The sequence below is a fragment of the Myiozetetes cayanensis genome, unplaced genomic scaffold (assembly GCF_022539395.1).
Source record: "Myiozetetes cayanensis isolate MyiCay16 unplaced genomic scaffold, myiCay2020 scf5-8, whole genome shotgun sequence".
Lineage (NCBI taxonomy): Eukaryota > Metazoa > Chordata > Aves > Passeriformes > Tyrannidae > Myiozetetes > Myiozetetes cayanensis.
The window spans coordinates 4,236,211-4,256,882 of NW_026087742.1; the positions used below are offsets into that span (position 1 = coordinate 4,236,211).

At 43.2% G+C, this 20,672-nt stretch overlaps 1 protein-coding gene across 2 annotated transcripts in view; it reads left to right on the forward strand.

Moving 5' to 3' along the window:
- Positions 1-20,672, forward strand: part of PTGFRN (prostaglandin F2 receptor inhibitor) — a 66,782-nt gene that overhangs the window by 36,819 nt on the left and 9,291 nt on the right. For both annotated transcript variants that reach the window (XM_050333681.1, XM_050333683.1), the window contains 2 exons: positions 6,440-6,859; positions 17,800-17,907. In XM_050333681.1, coding sequence (XP_050189638.1) covers positions 6,440-6,859; positions 17,800-17,907 — 528 coding nt within the window. The remainder of the gene's footprint in view (positions 1-6,439; positions 6,860-17,799; positions 17,908-20,672) is intronic.

Sequence of the window (20,672 nt, forward strand, 5' to 3'; positions counted from 1 at the left end):
AAGAGGAATGTCACTTTGTCTTCTATGTCTGCCAGTTTGAGAGTTGAAGTTTTGTTTTTCTCTCCTACAAGCTCACATTTAGAAGGCACTTCTGAGGAAGTTCATGGATGTAGTGGGAGCATTTTTGAGGATCCTAATTACCCAAATTGCTTAATACTGGTTTTAAAATGGGCCTGTGTATCCTGGATGTCCTGTAGAGTGACACTGTGTGAAGTCATGCAAGAGAAGTCTGCTGGATAGGATCAGAAGGACTAGGATAACCTGGGATGTAACATCTTTGGCAAAAATCTGTGCTTAGCTAAGGTGCATTTATCTTGATAGATCTAACAGTCTAGCTTAGGCATCCACAGGTAGAGAACTATATTTCAGAGACAAGCAGTTTGAAATAATTTTAAAGTTGTTTAGAAAGAATCCCTGAACAGCAAATTGGAGACCACCTGCTGTGACTCTGCTTCAGTGGAGAGAGAGAAATGGTGGGGCTGCCTGCTCAGTGCTCCCTTTATCCCCAAACCAAGCGTGTGGTCCAGGAAAAGGTCACTTTTACTTTTTCTTTTCCCCTGAAGCTGGCTTCTCCAGCAGGAATGAGATCTCTCATTAATGCTAAGTGCTGGTCACAATTAGTTCAGTGTTATGCCACAACACGGAGTGTGTGTGTACGTGCATGCATGTGTAATGGATCATCGCCTTTGGAGCAGCCAGAGACCAACTGGAGTTGAAAAGTCTCAGCCTGTGTTGACATTTCTGAGGGAAAACAAACCGTGACAGGTGTGAACATTCCCGTGTTTCTGGTTTTATTCCAAAAACTCTGCTAATTTTGCAGCACAAATGTGATAGTCCTTGTGCTGAAAAGTACATTTTGCTGGCAAAACTTGGAGCTGGGGGATTTATTACGTGAAAGCGAGCTCTCCTACAAAAATGTTCTCTTCCTGAAAAAGCATGCCATGTGTATATAATGTGGGGAGGGCAGCACATAGGCTTGATCTCTCCTTCTTCCCTTCCACCCTCTCAATCTCTCCCCCTTCAGCAGTGTAGCCCCAGATGCCTCTCTCTGTGTGCCCTGTCCCTTGCCATGCCCTGTTCCTGTGAGCTTCAGACTCAGCTGTGAGCCCAGTGCTCTAGCCAGCAACTATGAAGGAGTTAATCTGCTGCTGCCTCTGCTCTCTGACTGTTGTTTTGACAAGTATCTCTGGTGATTTGAGTCCCTAACTGCTCCCAGTGCTTATAAAAACCAGCAGCCAGGCTCTCACGTGTTTGCCTAAGGAGAGAACAGAACTTAGCCTTTTCCTGGGCATAGGAAGGATAGGTTATGCCTACATAAAGACTTTTCTTCCATTTATTTCATTACTTGCATCTTCCGTGTTAACTTTAGAGCAGTGCTCGAGGAGGGGGGAGGACTTTGGAGAAATTCCACTTCGAAAAAGGTTGTTCTGAGTTCTTGAGAAAGGGGAAATGGTTTTATGATGTGTCTATGGACCAATCAGCACAGAGGTTGACTGAGGATAAAGAAACCTTTGCTTGAAATGTAAACATCATGTAAAGATGTAAAAAATCCTTTTTTTTGGTGTTTGTATATTTGCCCATTTTAACTTGGGGTTTTATTGTCTTTGTTTTCTGTTTTGTTCTGTGGGGACCAATAGTGCTCACATGTCTTTTTGCTTACTCAGCTTTGCAAATGCAGCCAATTGCTATCATAGATCAACCTTGGTTTTGACATAGTCTGCTTTATATGTTTCTTCCCCTCTTCCACTTCTCCCCTGGTAAAGGTGACAAGAGAAGTGTCTCTCTCACGTCAAAAATGAAACACATCAGTTGTATTCTTATTTTTTGCTTATTTGGAGTGCAAATTCCAATCAGTAAAAGGGGTAAAGGAAGGGAGAAAACCTTTTTGACTGGCTCTGTAAATTATTTTCAACCCAGAAAAAGTCTGACAGTTTAAAAGGTAATTTTATTTATTAATTTGATTGTGAGTACTGCCTACATTTAGAACACAGCTACTGTTTGCAGTGGAATGTGAAATCAATGCTTTTTTCCTAAACCAGTATTGTCAACTTTGGATCTGCATGGAGTACTTTGCGAAAGAGAACGTTATCTTTTAATTGAAATTCCAAATCCCAAAGGTGCTATTATTTGGGGCTTTGTTAATACTCCTGTCTTTAATTTACAAAATAATTATATTTAACATAACGTTACTTGTCCTAAATGTTTGCCCAGGCCCTCCCATCATACTTAATTGGGAGCAAGGGCATCTTAATCTTTCAGACAGTCCTGCGAACAGAGAACAGATAATATTTCTGCCACCCACTTTCCTTTATCACTGCTGACATACAATAGGCACTGTGTAATACAGACAGTATTTGCTCAGTTCCTCCTGAGCAAAGAAATTCCCACTACCATGGCACCACGCTGCTGGGTGTGTGTGCCAGTTTGGGTGTAGGAAGGAGAAAGTGCCTTTGGTTTGGTGAACCATCCCCAGTCAGGGCTGGCTGGGCTCCTGATGCCTGGCTGTGTGAGGGGCAGTGTTTGTGTCTGCACTTGGCAGGGGAGCAGGACAGTGAGGGAGGGCTGGTGTGTGCAGCAGCGGGGGAAGCCCTGTGTGGTATGTACATGTGTCACCCTGTAGTGCAGGCTCTGTGCGCCTGCCACACTTCCAGCACTCCTGGTATCAGAGCTGCTGGGGCCACAGTTGTACCTCAGGGTGTTGTACAGCCACCTCCTCCTACGCAGGCACAGCTGTCATTACCGTAATGTCTGTTGCGTTCCCTGTACTTGCAATCTAGTTAGTGCACTGGGGGATGAAGAAACCTTTATGAATATTGAGATGTCTTGTCAGCAGCCTAAAGTAGTGCCATTAGGCTCTGAGGTTACTGTTAGCCAGGGCCATCATTCTGCTTTTCCAAATGGAGTCAGTGGAGTGCAGGGAAGGTGCTGTTTTTTAAAGTCTCCTTGCCCTTGTTGCTGTTAGACTTCTCTAGAAGTTTGACTGGCTTAGATTTGGTGAAGAGTCTTTCTGGTCACTACCCAGGAAGTGCTCTTGAAGCTGAACATGCACTTTGTGGTAGAAGAGCAACAGGAGAATTACAGTGTGGTTTAACCACTTGGACTGGCCAGTGATGGAAGGCAGAAGCTTGCATTACCAGGCTCCAAAGTACAGTTTACTCAAATTTTATTTGAGTCACTTGGCTAGGGTTTCTTCTGCTGCTAGCCCTCTGTCTTCGAGTAGTACCCAAATGGGTTATAAGCTTTGGGTATGGTTTACTTACAATCTCTTCCCCTACCACTTTCCAACACAAACTCTGCATTTTGTAACCTCCTGTATACAAGTGTCCAGAGTGTGTTTTGTTGTGGCTTTTCATTCATGGAGTTTTACAAGAAGATGAGACTCCACATGGGATTGCAGGCATGTGTGCAGAGAGACAAGAGCATGGAGTAGTGGTCAAGACAGACTTTGCTCCCTTGGCAATCCTCAAAAGATTAGAAATGAGACCTCAGTCTGTAGTTCTTGGAAGGAAATGTTGGTTTGACCTCTCTGGCCCATCTTATACTGTAAGATCAGATGAGTAATTTCTGTTAACATAGGAAACATGGAGAAACTTTCCTTTCCCATTTAACTTTCCATGCATATTACTGTTATTTCTAAGCTACGTGCCAAGTCTTTGGTCTGCCCTCTTACTCATACTATGCACTCTTACAGAGACAAGTACATGGGTTTTTTTTTGGGGGGGGGGAGTGGTGAAGGAGTGCTAATGACACTTTGTCTGCTCCTACTGAAGAACAATTTTGGCAGAAAATCATATTGTTAGGAACACTGATGCAGGCTTTTCCAGTTGAGAGGATGTGGGGCATTTTTTTTTTTTGGTTGCTGTTGCCTACATATGCAGGTCTCTAAAATTTTTGCATATTCAGAAATGTTCCTTTGATTTTATTTTTTGTTTCCTACTATCTTGCAATAAGAAACATTCATGGCCTGTATGTGCTGGTTTTTATGTACCCTTCTCTATTCTGGTCTGCATTTCTTAGGGTCTAATATAAGAGGAGGGTGCCTCTGCCTTCTGTGTTCATCCAGCTTAGGGATCTCGGCAGTTTTAAAAGGTAGAAATATCCTTTGAAAGGGCTTTCATAAGAGCACATCTCCTTGTTCTACATTCAGTATCCTAAGTTCTAAACCATTTGAATTCTACCACTGTTCTTCAGCTTTGTCTCTGGGCCTCAGATGTTCTCCTCCACAGACTCTACAGATTGCACTTCTGCTGTCACATGCTACCACCACTCCTTTCTTTTCTTCAGCAGAAATATTTCGTAGAAGCACTTGCTATTACCCTCAAATGGAAAGGCAACACAGAATGTCTAGGAACAAAATTTGCTCTATCCTTGAAGAGGCCAAGACACTGCCATTTGTACTACTGCCTGACCTGTGGCTTAGGGAAGAGTTAAGGCATTTGAAGATCAGGTAGTAGGGAGAGTTATCTCAGCTGTATCTGTACTGCTCTGAACATATGAAGGTATTTTGTCTTAAACACACATATGAGAGACCAAACGCAAGATTTCTTTTCTGGTATCTGGGACCCAGTGCTCTGACATGAAGATCAACAATGTAAAGAATGTTTACATCAGGAGGGATTTTTGTCCACAGCCTCCTCATAAGGCCTAGAAAGCAACAATATGTACCAGAGAAGTACGACTGGCTGTTTATGCTTCTGCTTTTGGGGAGAAGTGTAATTGTCTTGTATGTTCCTAAAATAGGTGAGAAGCTGATTTGTGCTGGTCTCCTAAATGCTGCAACCTTACGAAGAAAGTAATATCAGAATCTCATGGACACAGAATGAGGAAAAAATGAATTTGAAGTCTAGAATCATATATATATGTATGAGTTCTTGCACAAGGGAGTGGAGAATGACTCTGTACAGCTTCAATTGTGATTGTATCCTGAGTGCCTAAATATGCAGCTCTTGTATTATCACTTGCTTAGTGGGTGGAAGTGTGAGGGGGGGTTTGGTGTGGAGTATCAAGTAATTCTGTGCTCAGCTAGACCACTAGAAGCATCTCAGCCTTCGCCGCTCCTGCTGTTTCTTTATATGGCTTTGCACTGTGATCTGCTTTATACAGTACTGATTTAAAGTTGTCATACCAGGTTTCTCATCTTGTGGGCTGTGTTTACTCGTTGTGAAAACTGCTGCTTGAAGGCAAAACACTGCAAAATGTAATCTTGACAAGTATCTTGTTGCTCTTGTGGGGAGGACATAAATATTACTGCACTTAGTTCACTTTTGGGAAATGTGTTACAATCTCACCATTGCTTATTTCCCTTTTCCCGAGAAGTTTCACCTTGCATAAGGATGATCTGTGTATTTTTTTAACGGGTCTACATTTGTTTATTTAATAAAGGGGGAAGAGAGAGTAGGATGCAGCAAAGTAAGTCCAGAGAGTTGGATTGGTTGTATTTTTCTAGTACTGGTACTTCTATGTATTCTGTCCCAGCCCTCCCTTCCTTAGGAAGAATCTGGATGTGCAGGGTGTCTCTTCATCACAATGCCAGGAAATCAGCAACTCCCTTTCCTTTTATCTGATTCTGATTTGAGTCACTCCTCATTTTCTCAGTTTCTCACTGTGAGCTTGCATTTTGTATGTCTTGGGGCTGTGCTCTTAGATGTATAATTATCCCAAACCCTGTAATTAAGGGATTCTTGGGATTGAGGAGCCAGCAGAGAGTGGAGAAGAAATGGGAGGAAACTGAACAATAAGTGGTCCTGGCATTCTTGATGTCAAATGGGCTGTTGGTAAACGTCAAGGCTTCCGGTAGGTTTGTACACATGAGAAGTAATAGGGTGTGGGGGGGAGAAGAAAGAAATGTGGAGGCAGAGGTGTGCCTAACTCTTTCAACGTGGAGCTGTGTGTATGGGGATTCTGGGGATGGAGACTTCTGTTATCACCAGCTTTTGTCGTGTGTTTTCAGCTGAATGTGTCTGCACTGCTGTTAGGGAAATAAAGGGATGCTACACGAAGTGCTGCTAATTCAGTCAGTGGCAGCTTCTGTCACTAGTCATGAGCATCAGCAGTGTCCTTGTGCCCTGTCACTGAGGGTGCTCTTGCAGATCCAGTGTAAGACTGGGACTCTGAATCTTGTCTAATATCTTTACTCCTGAGTAAAATAATGCTGAGGGTCCTGTCACACTACAACCTGTGTACTGTTACCTGTTCAGTATTTGGTGTTCATTTGAATTCTTGCCTCTTGACCGAAACTGTTGTGTACTGGTGCGTGTGCGCGCACTGTTGAGTAGCGTTCTGGGATGTCAGTGTGTGTTTAGATAAATGTGCTGGCATTTGTTCCTCCGAAAAAAAGGACTTTCCCTGTTTGTAATCTTCCAGATTGAAAGGTGCTGCAGAGACATCCCTACCTACTTATTAACCCCCTCTCTTGCTGCTTATTTCCCTCCCTCTTCAGATTACACGCTCACAGTGGAGGCGGTGAAATTGAAGCCGTTCTTTGTAGCAGGCCACACCTTTGAGATGACATGCAAAGTTTCTTCGAAGAACATCAAAACGCCGCGCTACTCTGTCCTCATCACGGCTGAGAAGCCGCTGACGGATCAGTCGAATCCCAATGGAACCACCCGCATCATCTCCTTGAACCAGGACTCAGTGGTGCGGCTGGAAGACTGGACGGACCAGACGCGTGTGGACGGCGTGGTTCTGGAGAAGGTCCAGGAGAACGAGTTCCGCTACCGGATGTACCAGACCCAGATCTCCGATGCTGGGCTGTACCGCTGCGTGGTGACCGCCTGGTCTCCAGGCGGTGGTGGCATGTGGCGCGAAGCAGTGAATGGCTTGTCCAACCCTATCCAGATAGACTTCCAGACGTCAGGTTGGTATAGAATCTGGCAGCTGAGCGTTTTAAGCCAGAAAGGGAAAGAGTTCTGTGACGCTTTTGCACTGATTTCCGCGTCTCTCAGAAATGCCTACTCTTTGGAACAAATGGTGTGATGACTGAGAGCTGTGTCTGTCTCCTTTGGTGGTACTTCTGTCCTTTGTGCTATTGATTGTTTACAGGAAGATGTTTAATGAATTGACTGTAATCATAACCCCTGGGTTTTTCTGTACTAATGCAGCTTTTATGGTCCTGCAGGCTCAGAGCTGGTTCTCAGTATGTAGCTGCATTTTCCAGCTGTATCACTAGATTGCTGTTAGTAGTGGCTGCCCTGGAAGAACATTAATATAAACTGGATTTCTGTTCCAAAACAGACCCTGTTAGCATACCATTACATTCCCTGAGCACACCTTGCTGTTGATGTAATTGCAGAAAATGCTCAGGTCAAGGTAACATTTCAGGCATCTCAGCAAGTGCATCCTGCTGCTGGAAGACCTTAGAGGTCCATTGTGGCTAGACTACAAAGCTCCACAAGTTGGGATGAATTTCAGTACCCAGACGGATATCCTGTCCCTCAGTTGCTTGCTGAAACCCTTACCTTCAGCTCTAACATAAAAGCCTACTTGTGGAGATATTTCTAGAGAAACATGCCTGAGCTGATATATTGTTGAGGGAGAGAGAGGGACAGCATTGATTTGGATCATCAGAGATGCATGTTAACACTGACTTCCTATCATACTATATTGCTAGGAAGTGCCATGGGAGTTGTTTTTGTAACAGTGGTGAAGGGCTCATCTCCATGATTTGAATCCAAGCTGATGACTTCTTGAGGAGTTTTATAGCCTATATGTTGCCCAAAGTTGCTTCCTATGTTGGAACTCTTTAGTTAGCTGCTTTACTGCAAACCTTCTGCATTTCCCCATTCCTGTTCACAGGCACAACTTGGAAGAAGGTCTTTTCTGTCATCCCTTGTTCTTTGTGCTCTCATTGTGCTTATAATGGCAGGCTACAGGATGTTTAGAAGTGTCTGTGACTAGGGAAGAGCAGCCTGACTTCTGGTTGCATCCATAACTAAGATAATTGTTCTATATGAGGTGATTTCTAACAACTGAACTTTCTTACACTAGGCACACTAGTGTAGGGAAAAGGACAAGGGCTGAGTGTAAGGGGACAGCCTAGAAGTAAGGATATCACTCTGTGAGAAGCTGTGAGCTGTAGCATCCTGATACAAAGATGCAGCTTGATCTAATCTGGCCAGAAAGAGGAGGTTGACTCAGCTCAATGCTTCTTTCAGATCTAGGTAATTTTTGACTGGCTTTTTGTTTAGTTTTGTGGTAAGTTACTGTCCTGAAAATAATCTGTTAGTTGCTTGTGTTCAGAGTGCCTCTCAGAGCACCATTGTCAGAGATGAATATTGCTGTAGATTTGTTGTCTTTCTCAGGATGGTTTAATGGGCTACAGTTTTAGCCTTATTACTCTTGTCTTACCCCAGAGGGTCAGACACAGTGGGAGAGCAGCATTTGCAAAGGGGTGATAAAAGGAACCAGCAATAATCAAATCTGTTGCAAACCCCACCCTCCCCTTCCAAGCTCTTATGTGGAGGCTTTCCTGCACACAAGTAGTGTGGTTGGTGCCTCTCCCAACATTGCTTGTCTTGGGTCACTTTGAACTGCTATCCAAAAAGTTTGGTGGGATGCTATTGATACCCATGGGTCGGAGGGAAAACTGAGAACTATGCAAGGGAGGGAAGGGTGCGTGTTGTAGTCTTGACTTCTCTTTGCTGTCGGTCTGTACTCCCAGCCCCTTCACCCAGATAGGATTTCTGGAGCATGGAGTGAAGAAAGGGAGGCAGCATGTGAAAGTGTCCTGGGAATGTGTGAATTCCAGCAGCAGGGCTGGAGCAGGGCAAGGGATGGTCCTGAAGCCCTGTCAGCCTTTCATTCTTTGCAAAAGAATGAAGAAGGAAATGAGGTCCAAGGCACAATTTACTGGAGTGCTATTTCCCAAAATAATCTTGGCATGTAGCAAAATGTGTCATGAAATACCTTCAATTTTCTTTAATTGATGGATGAACTTTGTATCCTTGTTACTCAGGTATTCCTGCTGAACTTTCACCTCTGGGCATGATGAGAACAGGTGACGAGGACAGTTTGAATGGACTAACTGTGGAATTATTATTTGGAGAATTATTTGGAATTAAGTATACAATACAGAAGATGTTTTGTGGGTGTGTTACTCTGGTTTTTTTTGCTAGGTCTGTGATGCAAACTGAAACTGACTCGGGGAGCCAGAGGTAAATGACAAGAGTTGTGGAGCAGCTATAAAAGCACAGCTCAGATATCACACCCTTCCCTTGCATCCTGTGGCACAAGCAGCTGTCAAATTTGTTCTTCAGAAAAAGAAGTTGGTGCCAGATTTTCCCTAATGGGCATGGTGAAAGGCAGAACTGCTGAGGGAGGTAGTTGTTTCCAGAGAGAATGAGAAGCTCCCCAAAATTGGAGGGAAGATACTGGAAGGGAAGATGCAGAAAGAAGAAGGGCATGCAGCTTTCCAATCCGTTTTAATTTCTGGGAAGCACCACTCTGCTAAATCCTGAGTTACAAGGAGGATGGGGTGTGGTGAATAACTTATGACTGTGTTTGTCTGTGATAGGAAAACTTAATGAGTCAGTTACACTGATTTGTGGGGTTCTCAAAGTGTAACAGAAACACAGCTTAGCTGCAACTACTGGACAGGAGTATAACAAGGCAGTATAATTTTGAAAAAATAGAAGGTATTCTGGTCTCCCTACTTTGAAGTCTCAGATTTAGACAGCATTTTCAGCTTGCATCATGGGGGTTGAAGTGGGGAGGTGATCAATACAGAAACAGCATTTTTAGCAGAAGGAAACCCTTAAAGGGTTTTACATGAAGCTTTTAGTCCTAGGAGGAATTTCTTTCTCAGTTGTTTTTATTGATTCTCCTTTGATGGGAGATGGTGAGGCTTGCTAGGATTGGAAATCCTTCCCTCCAGTTTGACTCTCCCAGATCTCTCTGAGTTGAGTGATGTTTCAAAGATGTGTTTTTAGCATGCATACCCAGTGTGCAGTGTGATCTATCTGAATGGCAGGGCCGTGTAAGCTTTTCATATGTGAGCTGGGGACTTCACTCGTGAAACTTCAGTGTTTCCTGCCACAATAGACTTGAAATGTGGCAGTGCTCTGAAATGTTTTTCCATGAACATCTGTGGAAAATGTCTTCCTCAGATTCTTTCCATTCAAGGCAGAACTTGCTGGCTGCAAGCAGAGACCTCCTCTCTCCTTTCTCCAGTTGCTGTTGCAGAGGGATGTATTTATTCCATTTGGTTAATAATCTGAAATGTTAAAGTTAAATAATTTGTTTGAAATCTCCTGAAATAAAAAAATGAAATGTGGATTTTGTCCACTGAATTACATAAACTAGATGTTGGGATAGGGGTGTGGCAAGGAGGAGCCTAATAGGTCATTAGTTTCCAAATATCAAATCAATGGCAGATTGTTCTCTGCTGAATGTATTTTAAGACCAGAGAGGATCTGGTGAATTTTCTTGTATGACCTCATGAATAACATGGATCACTAGACCAATTCTGTAAAACGAATGCCTTCTGTATATGTCCAGTAGCTGTAAGCAAAATGAGCTTATTTGAGGGGTGGGGAAGCTGTCACACATAAAGAATTTAATATTCTTCAGTGCTTATTTTTTGTTTTCCCAGTCTAGAACAGAGGTTCTGCCATTTTTTTTTTTTTTTTTTTTTAATAAAGTTTGTTCAGCAATGCAGAGGACAAGAGCAGCTGCCAGTGGTTGTCTTGGAATTATGTCTTAATTTCATTGCACTGTTTCTGCTCCAATGCATCGTTTCTCCTCCTGAGCTATTGGTTAATGCTCGTGTACGTGACCTTTTTTTTTTTCAGCCTGAAGCACACCTATCTTCTGTTCCTTGCTGTTCTTCTGATGCCAGTTTATCAAGACAGCTTCTTGTAAGACTTGTGATCCTGCCCACCCACACTGGAACTCTCACTTGTCTTCTGGTCATCTGGAGGTGCTGCTCCAGTGGGAATACCCTGCAAGGGCTGAGCAGCGGGTGGGGGAGGTGTTGTCTTTGTGTTCACCCTCAACCCAAGCTGAACTGACCAGCAAAGGTGGGAGTCCAATAGCTGGGAACTTGCTTGAGATCAGAGTACTTACCTGAGGCAGGTCTGTACAGGTATCTCTTTCAAATGGCTCCATCTGGCCTGGAACTGCTTTTTAGTGCAGAGATACCTGGTCTCTGTGAAATCCACCTGGTTTATCCTGGCATCATAAACTCTGCTTTGGCAGTTGTCCTTTGATTTTTTTCAAACCCTTTCGCCATGAACTGGGCAACCAAGGTTAGTGTTTAGAATGTCTTTGCCCACTACACACTCACAGGGATTTCCACAGAAGTGACTTCTTTTCCTTTCCCTTGAGGGAAACAGGGAGTAGGAAGCTTTTAATCTAATGCTGAGAAGTATGTTATGAGAAAGAACTATTTGGAGCTTGGCTGTGCTCTGAGCTATCTTCCCTCTGTGCCATTCACCAGCGGGCAGAAAGTTCTGGAGAGGCACTTTAAGGGAAGCATCTCGATGAAATCTTCAGCTCTGGATTACGTCTGCATGTGAGTTCATTGCACAGCAATGTATTATCACTCACTTTGGAAGAAGCTGAGATAAACCAAGAGCTGCTGAAATATAAGCCGAGTATTGATGTTGAGCTTGCAATTAAAATGAAATGATGCCCTGCAGTGACCCCGAGAGATACTCAATTTCAAGAAAGGCGAATAGAAAGATTCTTAAAGGCAAGGAACCTTAATCACGGAAATGAATGAAAAGCAAGGCAGCAGAAACTCTTTGGCAAGAAAGGCTGGTATTTTCCAACCACTGTTAATGGGCAGGAACATGCTTTGTCATTGTATGCCTTTGTGCCTGTGTGCATTAATTTGTAGCTGGAAGTAGAAACCACAGACTTAACTACTGAGGGCTTCTTCCAGTAACAACTATTATGAGGCATGGGGTTCAGCTTGTTAGGGAACAGCTTCATGAAGAAGCAGGGAAAGGGCAGGGGTCTGGAATAGTGTAGGGGAAGAAACTCCTAATCTGGAAAAAGGCAGGTCATGGGATTCTCAGCTAAACAGTGAATGATTTGGTGCCAGGGCAGATATGAGTAGTATTTTGGAGGATGGACAACTTGTGGGTTGCATCATTTTCTCCCCCCTGTTGTGGTCTGTGGTGCTGTCTGATTGCAAGCAGGGAAGCTGCCTGCAGGGATTGTGGCTTTGCTGCTCGGTAATGGACTGGGCACAGGCTTCTTGGCTGGAACCGTCTGCTCTGGGTCTCTATTGTCATCAAGTTACTTGACCTTTCTCTGCTCTGCTTTTACTTGTCCGGGAAATAAAGGTAGCTCGTGTCTGTGGGGAGGACTACACCTTATTTTTGCAGAGAAGTCCAGGCTAAAATGATACCGAAAAGACCAAAATGTCACCTAGGACCTAGATAATTGGAATCTCTTCTGCTATGAAGTTGGACCTTAACTTCAATCTTCTGGTTTATTCTCCCTCCTTTTCCCCTTTTCTTGGAGACTTAAGGTGTTTGGATTACTGAGCGGGGAAGGAAAGCAGGGAGAATGGGGTGATGTCAGGTAAATAGGGCTCAGAATTTTTTTTTCTTCAATTTGTAAATCCTTAAGTTGAGTAAATTGACTTGATCAACTTGATCGAGTTGAACCTTTCCACCCTGTAGCCTGTTCAGTGTGAGTCTGAGCACAAAGTAATAAATCAATTTTGGTACAGCTTATAAACACTTTTCCCTTTCATTTTTAGATGTGAAAGAATTAGCAAAAGACTCAGCTGAAAACTGTATCACTTACAGGATTTGGATCCTGGGGTTACATTCCTGGGTGACATGAAATCAGCAGTTTGAGCATTGAGATGTGCCATAAGAAGAGACATTCAGAAGAAATGATATGAAAAAAAGTTCTGCTCCTGGAGCCTGGTTTCTCCTTAAGCACTTCTAGATTTGTATTAGTAAACTTCTAACCTCAATTTCTTCACTTTCTGTTTAAAGTTGTATAGTATTTTTCAAGCATTCAGAAGTCAAGGAAAGCTCTGAAAACTCTTTATTCCTTTCTCAACAGCAGGTGTTTTTTGATATAAAAATTGTTATTACTTTAATAAAGAAGAAAACTTCTTTTAGGGATTGTATCTAAGATTACATATGGCCTTACTTATAGTGAGGAAGAGATATTTTGGCTTACTTTAAATCAAAAGTTTCAGCAGAATGTGGCAATTTATCATGCTTAGCTCTTAAAATTGGGAATGCTGGTTTGTTTTGTAAATCTGCTCTTTAGTTTCCAAATTATCTGAGGGCATGACGCTTATCTTCAAATCTGAAGTTATTAAAATCCAGTTATTTCTCAGTCTTCAAACTCATGAGCAGCTTTCCTGCATTTAACTTTGCTTTGTTCTTGATGAGCTTTACAGGTCATGCTTGATCTGTCAGCCCTGTGATTGAAACTAAACTCCGGTTTGTTTATTCTCCGGAGTGCCCAAGTAGGTGCCAATAACAGTATTTCAACCTGTTAAGTGCAGGTGGCAAGGTGACCAAAGCCACAGCATCTGTTACCTGCAGACTTCTGGTTCTCCCAGTGTTACTGTAGCATGAACTTGGACGTCACTGAAGGAGAGTTCATGTCATCTGCCCAACCCTTCCTGTGACACTGGAAGTGCTTGAGCATGGCGATGCTGAGACCCTGACAGTCAGTGTCATCTGTGTCTACGGGGAGTCGCCTGTCTTATCACATGCCTGTGTCTGTAACCTTGGCCTTGAGATTTTTTGGGGTGTGTTTTGAGGTGCTTTTTGGTTGGTTTGTGGTTTGTTTGTTTTTGTTTGTGGTAGGTTGTTTTGTTTGCTTGTGTTTTTTTTTTTTTTAATTTTGGAAACCAGAAACTTAAAGAAAGCACTTGGGGTTTGTGAGCCAAGCCTTGCTTGGTGGATTCCAGATCCAGGGTCTCTTGAATAGTGAAGTGTGATAGTAACAGGGGATGATGGCGTGAACCATACCGCCAGAATCCACACCTTTTTGTGGCACACCTTAGACCTCTTGAGAGGTGATCATGAGCCTTGAAAAATGGATCTGGATGCATCTTGTTTGCTCTGCTGCTCTTTTTTGCACAGGTTCTTTTTCTGAGTCTGAAGAAAAGCATAAGTCCAGTAGAATACAGCGATGGTTTTTCTTGTAATCCACTAAAAAACTGATTTGCTGTTGCTTTGTTTGAGATTGGCATGTAGCTCGTTCCTGCTTCTCACATCCTCTTGTCAGACAGGTTCAGCTGAAGCTAGAGTAAATTGTTTAAGCTGGGGGCATAAATCAGGCGAGTTATATTCAGGTTAAAAACACCGGTCAGTTAGTGGTTTGGGTTTTTTTTGTTTTGGTTTGGTTTTTTGTTTGTGGTGGTGGGTTTTTTGTGTTTTGTTTGTTTGTTTGTTGTTTTTTGTGTGTTTTTTTTGTTTGTTTGTTGTTGTTGTTGTTGTTGGTTGGTTTTGGTTTGGCTTTTTGGAACAAAACCAAGACAGAAGCCTTCTGTAGATGGGATGCAGGTGACTTTAATGAGGAATTAGAACCATGTCACCATGGCTTCTGTGAATCTTTCCCAAGAGGTGTAGTGATCACAACTCTGACTATTATACCTTCTGGTGATGGGTAAGGGGATTAAATGGTCAGCTGGTCCAGCTCAGGGCTTACAAATCTCTGTTGAAAACAGCCTCTTGCCTTTTCAGGTTTTGTAGTGGGGGGAATAAATCTGTGAAGATGCTTTATTCTGTCCTTTCATGCCTGAGGGCAGCCTGAGGCCTAGGGTGTGGGTCATGTGGACAGAAGGTCTGAGAGACATCCAGAGAAGACACATCCCCCTAGGAAGTTGCAACCACACAGTTTTCAAGATTCAGTTAAGAAGCTTTCACTGTAATTAATCTTGCCTAGGTTTAAAAAAAATAAAAAGTTGTTTTCCCTCTTCATCTGGAGAGGGAAGAGCACAACCTGACGCATCTCTTGACTCTTTGTTGATAGCCAGTTCTAACCCAGGACAGTGATCTCTCCCTTGAGGTACAGATGGTAATTTGCAGGAGATGTACCCTACTAGGGAAATAACCCAAGGAAAGAACTGTTTGTGTCTCACCAAGGGGAAGCACAATCATGAAATGTCAGAGCAGCCTCTGCCTTACTGCCCTGGAAGCTTTGGTCTTGTGTGGGAGGCAGGGTAGAGATGTGCTTGGTGACCCAGAACTGAGCAGTGTGTAGGGAGTGCTGCATTTCCATGATACATGGCCTTTCCTGGCTGAGTGACCAAACAAGCTCAGCTTTTACCCTTGTGACGTCCAGTGGCCAGGAGTGCTCTGACTCTGCTCCGCATTAGTGGTTTGTTGGCATGCCAGGCTTTGAAGGCAGTGTCTGTTGAATGCAGTAGATGTGCCTGGACTTTCAAGCTAGAAATAAGTTCTGAAGAATCCTGTCTGTCTGTACCCTCTGTCTTTCCTTTTTAACTTGCCAGGGCAGGGGTAAGGTAGCCCTTGCTTAGCTGACAAAGTTGGAATCGTGCAGGGCATCACTCTTTCTCAACCCCTCCTGGCTGCTAGCCAGGACAGAGCCTGTTTGCTGGAGCAGAGCATGCCCTGTATCCCTGACATGTCACCTCACTCACTACAGGGACTTAGGATAGACCCTGAGCCACTGACAGTATCAGGATTATTATGGTGCTGCTCTGCCTTTGATCAGTGCAGCACAGAGAATGTGCTGGGAATGCAGGGACTCTCCTGGCAGATTTTGACAGTCTCTTTGTTTCTTTTGCTTTGACAGTTCACACACAGCTTGAGACCTTTCTGGTTATAGTTGGCTGGAGTGCCCTGGTCCATGCTACCTTTAATCCTCTTGGACCTTGAACTTCTGTCTTCACAACTCCAAAGAAAAGGATGGAAAATAGCTTGTTTTATCTGGAGACAAATAATCAAATAGGCTGCAAGGGGAATGTAGTTTGGCATGTGTATGTGTAAATTTCAGGAAAAAAATTGAATTCACACAGAAAGAATTTGGATAAAGGCTGAGAAAGCAATAGATTCATCTCTGTTCATTTTCCCAGAAAAGGATCCTATCATGCTGAGCTTAAGTTGGGGCTGCAGCCTGCTTGTGAACTCAGCACCTGAAGAACTGAACTGAGTGATCTGTATCCCTTATTTCCTTCAATATACTTTAGCATGAGCATGTAGGAGTCTTGACTGATAGCCCCCATGTAACCTCTGTTGCATCTCTACCACCCTTTTATCCTTGCTTGCTGGGGTAACTTTCAATGTTAATTTTTAGTAGAGAGGTCTTCTAGTGTCAAAATGGGTGCAAAACTCACAGATTATAAATCTACATACTGCCCTTGTGTACAAAGTACAACTGCTGCTGGGGCAGAGGAGAGGGCTGTAAGAAACTTATGGTATAACAGAGAGCAGGACATTGTGCGTGGTAGAAATTGGGGGGAGAGGAGAGATTTTGAAAACCAGAGAAATAATTATTGCATTGGAATTGAAATTAATTTGCTAGCATGCTTTATAATCTCTGCTGACCAAAACAAGCCAGGCCTTTGTAGCCTAGAATAGTTTGACCAAAAATTACAGCTCTAGCTTTGTGATACATTCGAGTTTCTTTCCAGAACCTGAATTTGGAAATGATGTGATAAGTGTGTGCAATGTGGTTGAGTTATCAGCATAGATAGCACAGAAACCTCCTGAGAGGGCAAGGGACAAGTGGGTTGTCTTGGATGATTTCTTTAAATATTCTCCATCAAAAGCATTGTTTGCCACTGATCTCCAGTGGATTTGAAGTTTAAGGTTCCTGTACTAAAACAGTAGCATGTAAGAGTGGAGGAGAGCAAATCTGCAGCTTTACTTTCCTTCCAAACCACATCTGTGCTTGTTGTCGCTGCTGCTGACCCAGAGGTAGCTGAGCCAGGTAAAGATAGCAGGTAATGGAGTCTAGGGAGGGTAAAAGGGTTCCTTCTTAATCTGACTCCTAAGTTTCTTCTTGGGTCCCCTGGCCCTTTCCCCCAAAGTCATCCTGGAGGTCACCATTGGGATCAGCTTTCCTTCTCATCTGCCTCACCTTGTTTAGTAGAGAAATCACAGAGGTTATTTTGATGCATTCTTCAGGTTCCGCCCTGTGAAACAGAGTACTGGCAATGTTGGAATATCTGAGGAGTTGTGATTTTGTTACTTTTGCACTAGAGATGTAGCTGTTGTCAAAATTTGGAGGTGTTCTGGTTTTTGACTTATGTACTTCGGAAGTCATGTTGTCATGGTGTCTGAGTATTTCATAACAGCCTAAAGGTTTTCATCGATATCATCACCCCTCTGCAATTGAAGGAGCTACTGTGCCCTTGGGCTTTGAGACATCCTCTACAGAAGAAACTATCTGTGGCAGAACCTGAAGGAGAACCCACAGAAAAGTATTACCAGATGCACTACTTCTGTTGTCTGTGTTTCAGTTCCACAGCAGAACCATCTGTATTGTTAAAATACTCTTTTGCTTTAACTTGGAATTCCTGTTGACAGCCTCACCAAAAAGATAAGTTCTGGATTAGCCTGAAGACCTGAACTCTCCTGCTCTTAAAGGAGTCACCAGCTCCTTTTGTGCAGGACAAGAGAAAGCAGACTGGGGCAGCAGCCTCTGTGTCAGGTGACAGGTCTGATGGTTTGGGTGCTTTACCTTAGCACAGGATTTAATGGCTAAAAATGACTGTTTTACAATAAATGATTGCTTATCCCTTCTTCAGAGCTCTGTTTCCACAAACTAGGAGAGAATACTTCAAAAGCCATACTAGAAAGGTGTTGGACACAGAAGAAAAGCCTAATTGTGGTTACTCTTTTCTAGGTCCTGTGTTTAATGTCTCAGTGCACTCTGACAGCCCGACGATCTACCAGGGGGAAGTGGCAGATTTGCTGTGTATCGTCACGATGGAAGGAATGGCACTTGAGCCAGGTATTTCCACAAAATTATTTTACTTGTAACTCATTTGCCTCCACCAGGCAGAGTAGTATCAGCAGTTACAACCCTGTGTCCTTTGAGTGAAGCTGTAGAACTAGATAAATACAGGAGAGCGTGTTTGCTCTACGCAGCTCAGTTTAAAACAAGAGGTTTTATGTTTCAATTTCTGAGGGGAGAGGGGGGGGAAAGCGTTCTTACTGTTAAATCCTCCTCTGCTGTCCGTACCAGCTGAGCCCACTGCAGGTGATCCCTGCCTACCATCAGTAGATGGGCCATGAAAGCTATTCCTGTTCCCTTTAATTGGAAAGGAGATCCATTGGCAAAACCATTTAGGAGAAAATGGTCACCTGTAAGCAAATCTTAGTCACCTGGCTTCGCACTTCAGAGTGAATTTAAGGCTTAAAGTAAATCTAAAAATCATAATAATTGACTACTGCAGCCTAAATGCCAAAAATGTTCATTGTCTTCAGAGCTGAGCCTCCTTTTTTCTGTGGAAGAAACAAATACAGTACCTAGTTCCCATGAAGAGGATAGCAGGCACTTTAGAAAGAGATTTATATGAAAAGCTGAGAAATTCAGAGAATTGCTCAAAACGTAGCTGCTTGCCAAGCATTGTCTGAGCTGCTTTTCATCAAAATGCTGTGAGAGCAACTCTAGTCCTTATACCCAAAATTTGGGTTTGGAGTGAGTTTAGGGTTTAAGTGCTTATATATATGAATATAAACATCTCTGTAAAATCTACAAATATGTATGTAAATATAAATGTATAAGTGTATATACCTAAATGTAAAGATGTCATGATTCATGCAAAACTTAAAAGTCTACATGTAAGCTAGTACAAAAGGGGTGCTGTGCAGAAAAAAATTACTTCCAGTGTAGTAGCTGATGAGATGAAGCACCAGGCTTAGTAAAGGCCCATCACTTTGAAATTCCAGGTTGTCTCTTCTACATTAAATCTGAGTGTTGCAGGGAAGCAATTTGCTAGATTACAGTTGTGTGCTGCCTGTGAAAAAATGATAGAAGTCTGTAGATTGTATTATTGAAATGCCTGGTAGGGAAGAAAAGCTGAGTAAACTTTATTGTTGTCAAGAGCGTCATATCCTGGGATACTGGGCACAGAAAGCAGTGTTGTGTGCCTGTACACACACTTCAGTCTGTCCTGTGGTTTCTGCTCAGCAGGAAGCCTCTTCCAAGTTGAGGTATGCCCAAGCTCTTACAGGTATTGTTGCGAGACAGTACCCAAAGCAGCTGCTTTCCTTTCCAGAGCAATAATTACTGGCAGGGAGCAGGTGCTGCTTCTACTGGTGTTTGACAACTTAAATAATGTTGGGGGTTGCCATGTGAGAGAGGCCTCAGCATCCCTGACTCATGTAAAACTTGAACACCCGGACACAGGGAGTCCCACCTGAACATGAGAAAGAATTTCTTTTCGTGTGGGTGACTGAGCACTGGAACAGGTTGCCCAGAGATTCTGTGGAGTCTCCTTCTCTGAAGAGATTCACAAGCCATCTGGGCACAATCCTGTGCAATATGTTCTAGGGGACCCTGCTTGAGCAGGGAGGTTGGATCAGATCACCTCCAGTGGTCCCTTCCAGCCTTACCAATTCAGTGAAAAGGGGCTGCTTAGTAGCAGTAGGTCTCTCCTGTCAGTGCTTTGTTGCACTTGGGTTTGTGATGGTTTTGGTGTGTATTTGGTAGCTTGAGACTGGGAGGAGCCCTGACAATATAAGAATATTAAAGGGATTGAAGTAAAAAAGCGTTGTCCTCAAGGAGTTGCTCATCAGCATAGTTCAGTTTTAATTTGTAAGTTTCATAAGGGTTCATGGATGTTTGTTGAATTGACAGATGATGCCTGGAGTTGAAAATGATGCTGTTTTCAGTGGTCATGAGCAGCCAGAGCAGAGTTTTAAATGTCAGCACTGTAATCTGTTCCATAGCTGCGTAATGTCACCTTGGACACGACAGATCTCTGCCTCTGTGTTTGTTTTTCTTTTTTTTCTTTTGTGGGTTTTTTTTTTTTTTAGGTTTGGTTTTGCTTTTTCTTTTACAGTCTGTAATGAGGCAGATGAGGCACAGGCAACAAATACGCCTAGAATGGAGTAAAGTGTGACATTGTGGCAGGTTTTGAGGGAACTCTTCAGTCCATGCTCTGAGCTTCTAGCTGCTGGATGAGTAGGATTTGGAGCCTAACCACTCCTTTTATGTGGAGAAATGCAGGTCTGGGCCCTTCATATGGGCCTGAGAAGCTGGTCCATTTTCAGTCCTTGCTGGTCCTCTGGATGAGACTGGCAGAAGAGCAGCAGGGAACAGCTGGAATTTAGGTGACAGCTGCAGCATGTCCAGACTTCCCTTGTCAGTCTGCCTTTTTGACCTTGGGAGATGGAGGGGACTACAGAAGTGGGCTAATGGAACAGGTTAGGTGAAGGGCCTTAAGGGCAATGGTAGTAAACAGATGTAGTTCCTCACTAGTGAACTTATTCCTCCGTATCCCATCTCTGATCTGTCTCTATGCTGAGTCAGTATCACAATTTAATTCACAACTGGAATGGAGAACTTGTTTTTTGAATTAGGGCCAAACATTAGACAGACCGTGGAAGTAACAGGGCTGTCTCATCCCACTGGTGAAATGAGGCATGTGTCAGGGAAAACCTACACTTCATAATCAGATAAACATGGCAAGAGTTGCCAGCATCTTCTGGAAAAAAAACAGATGATGGCAGTACAGACATGGTCTTTCCATTTGAGAACGTGATGAGAAA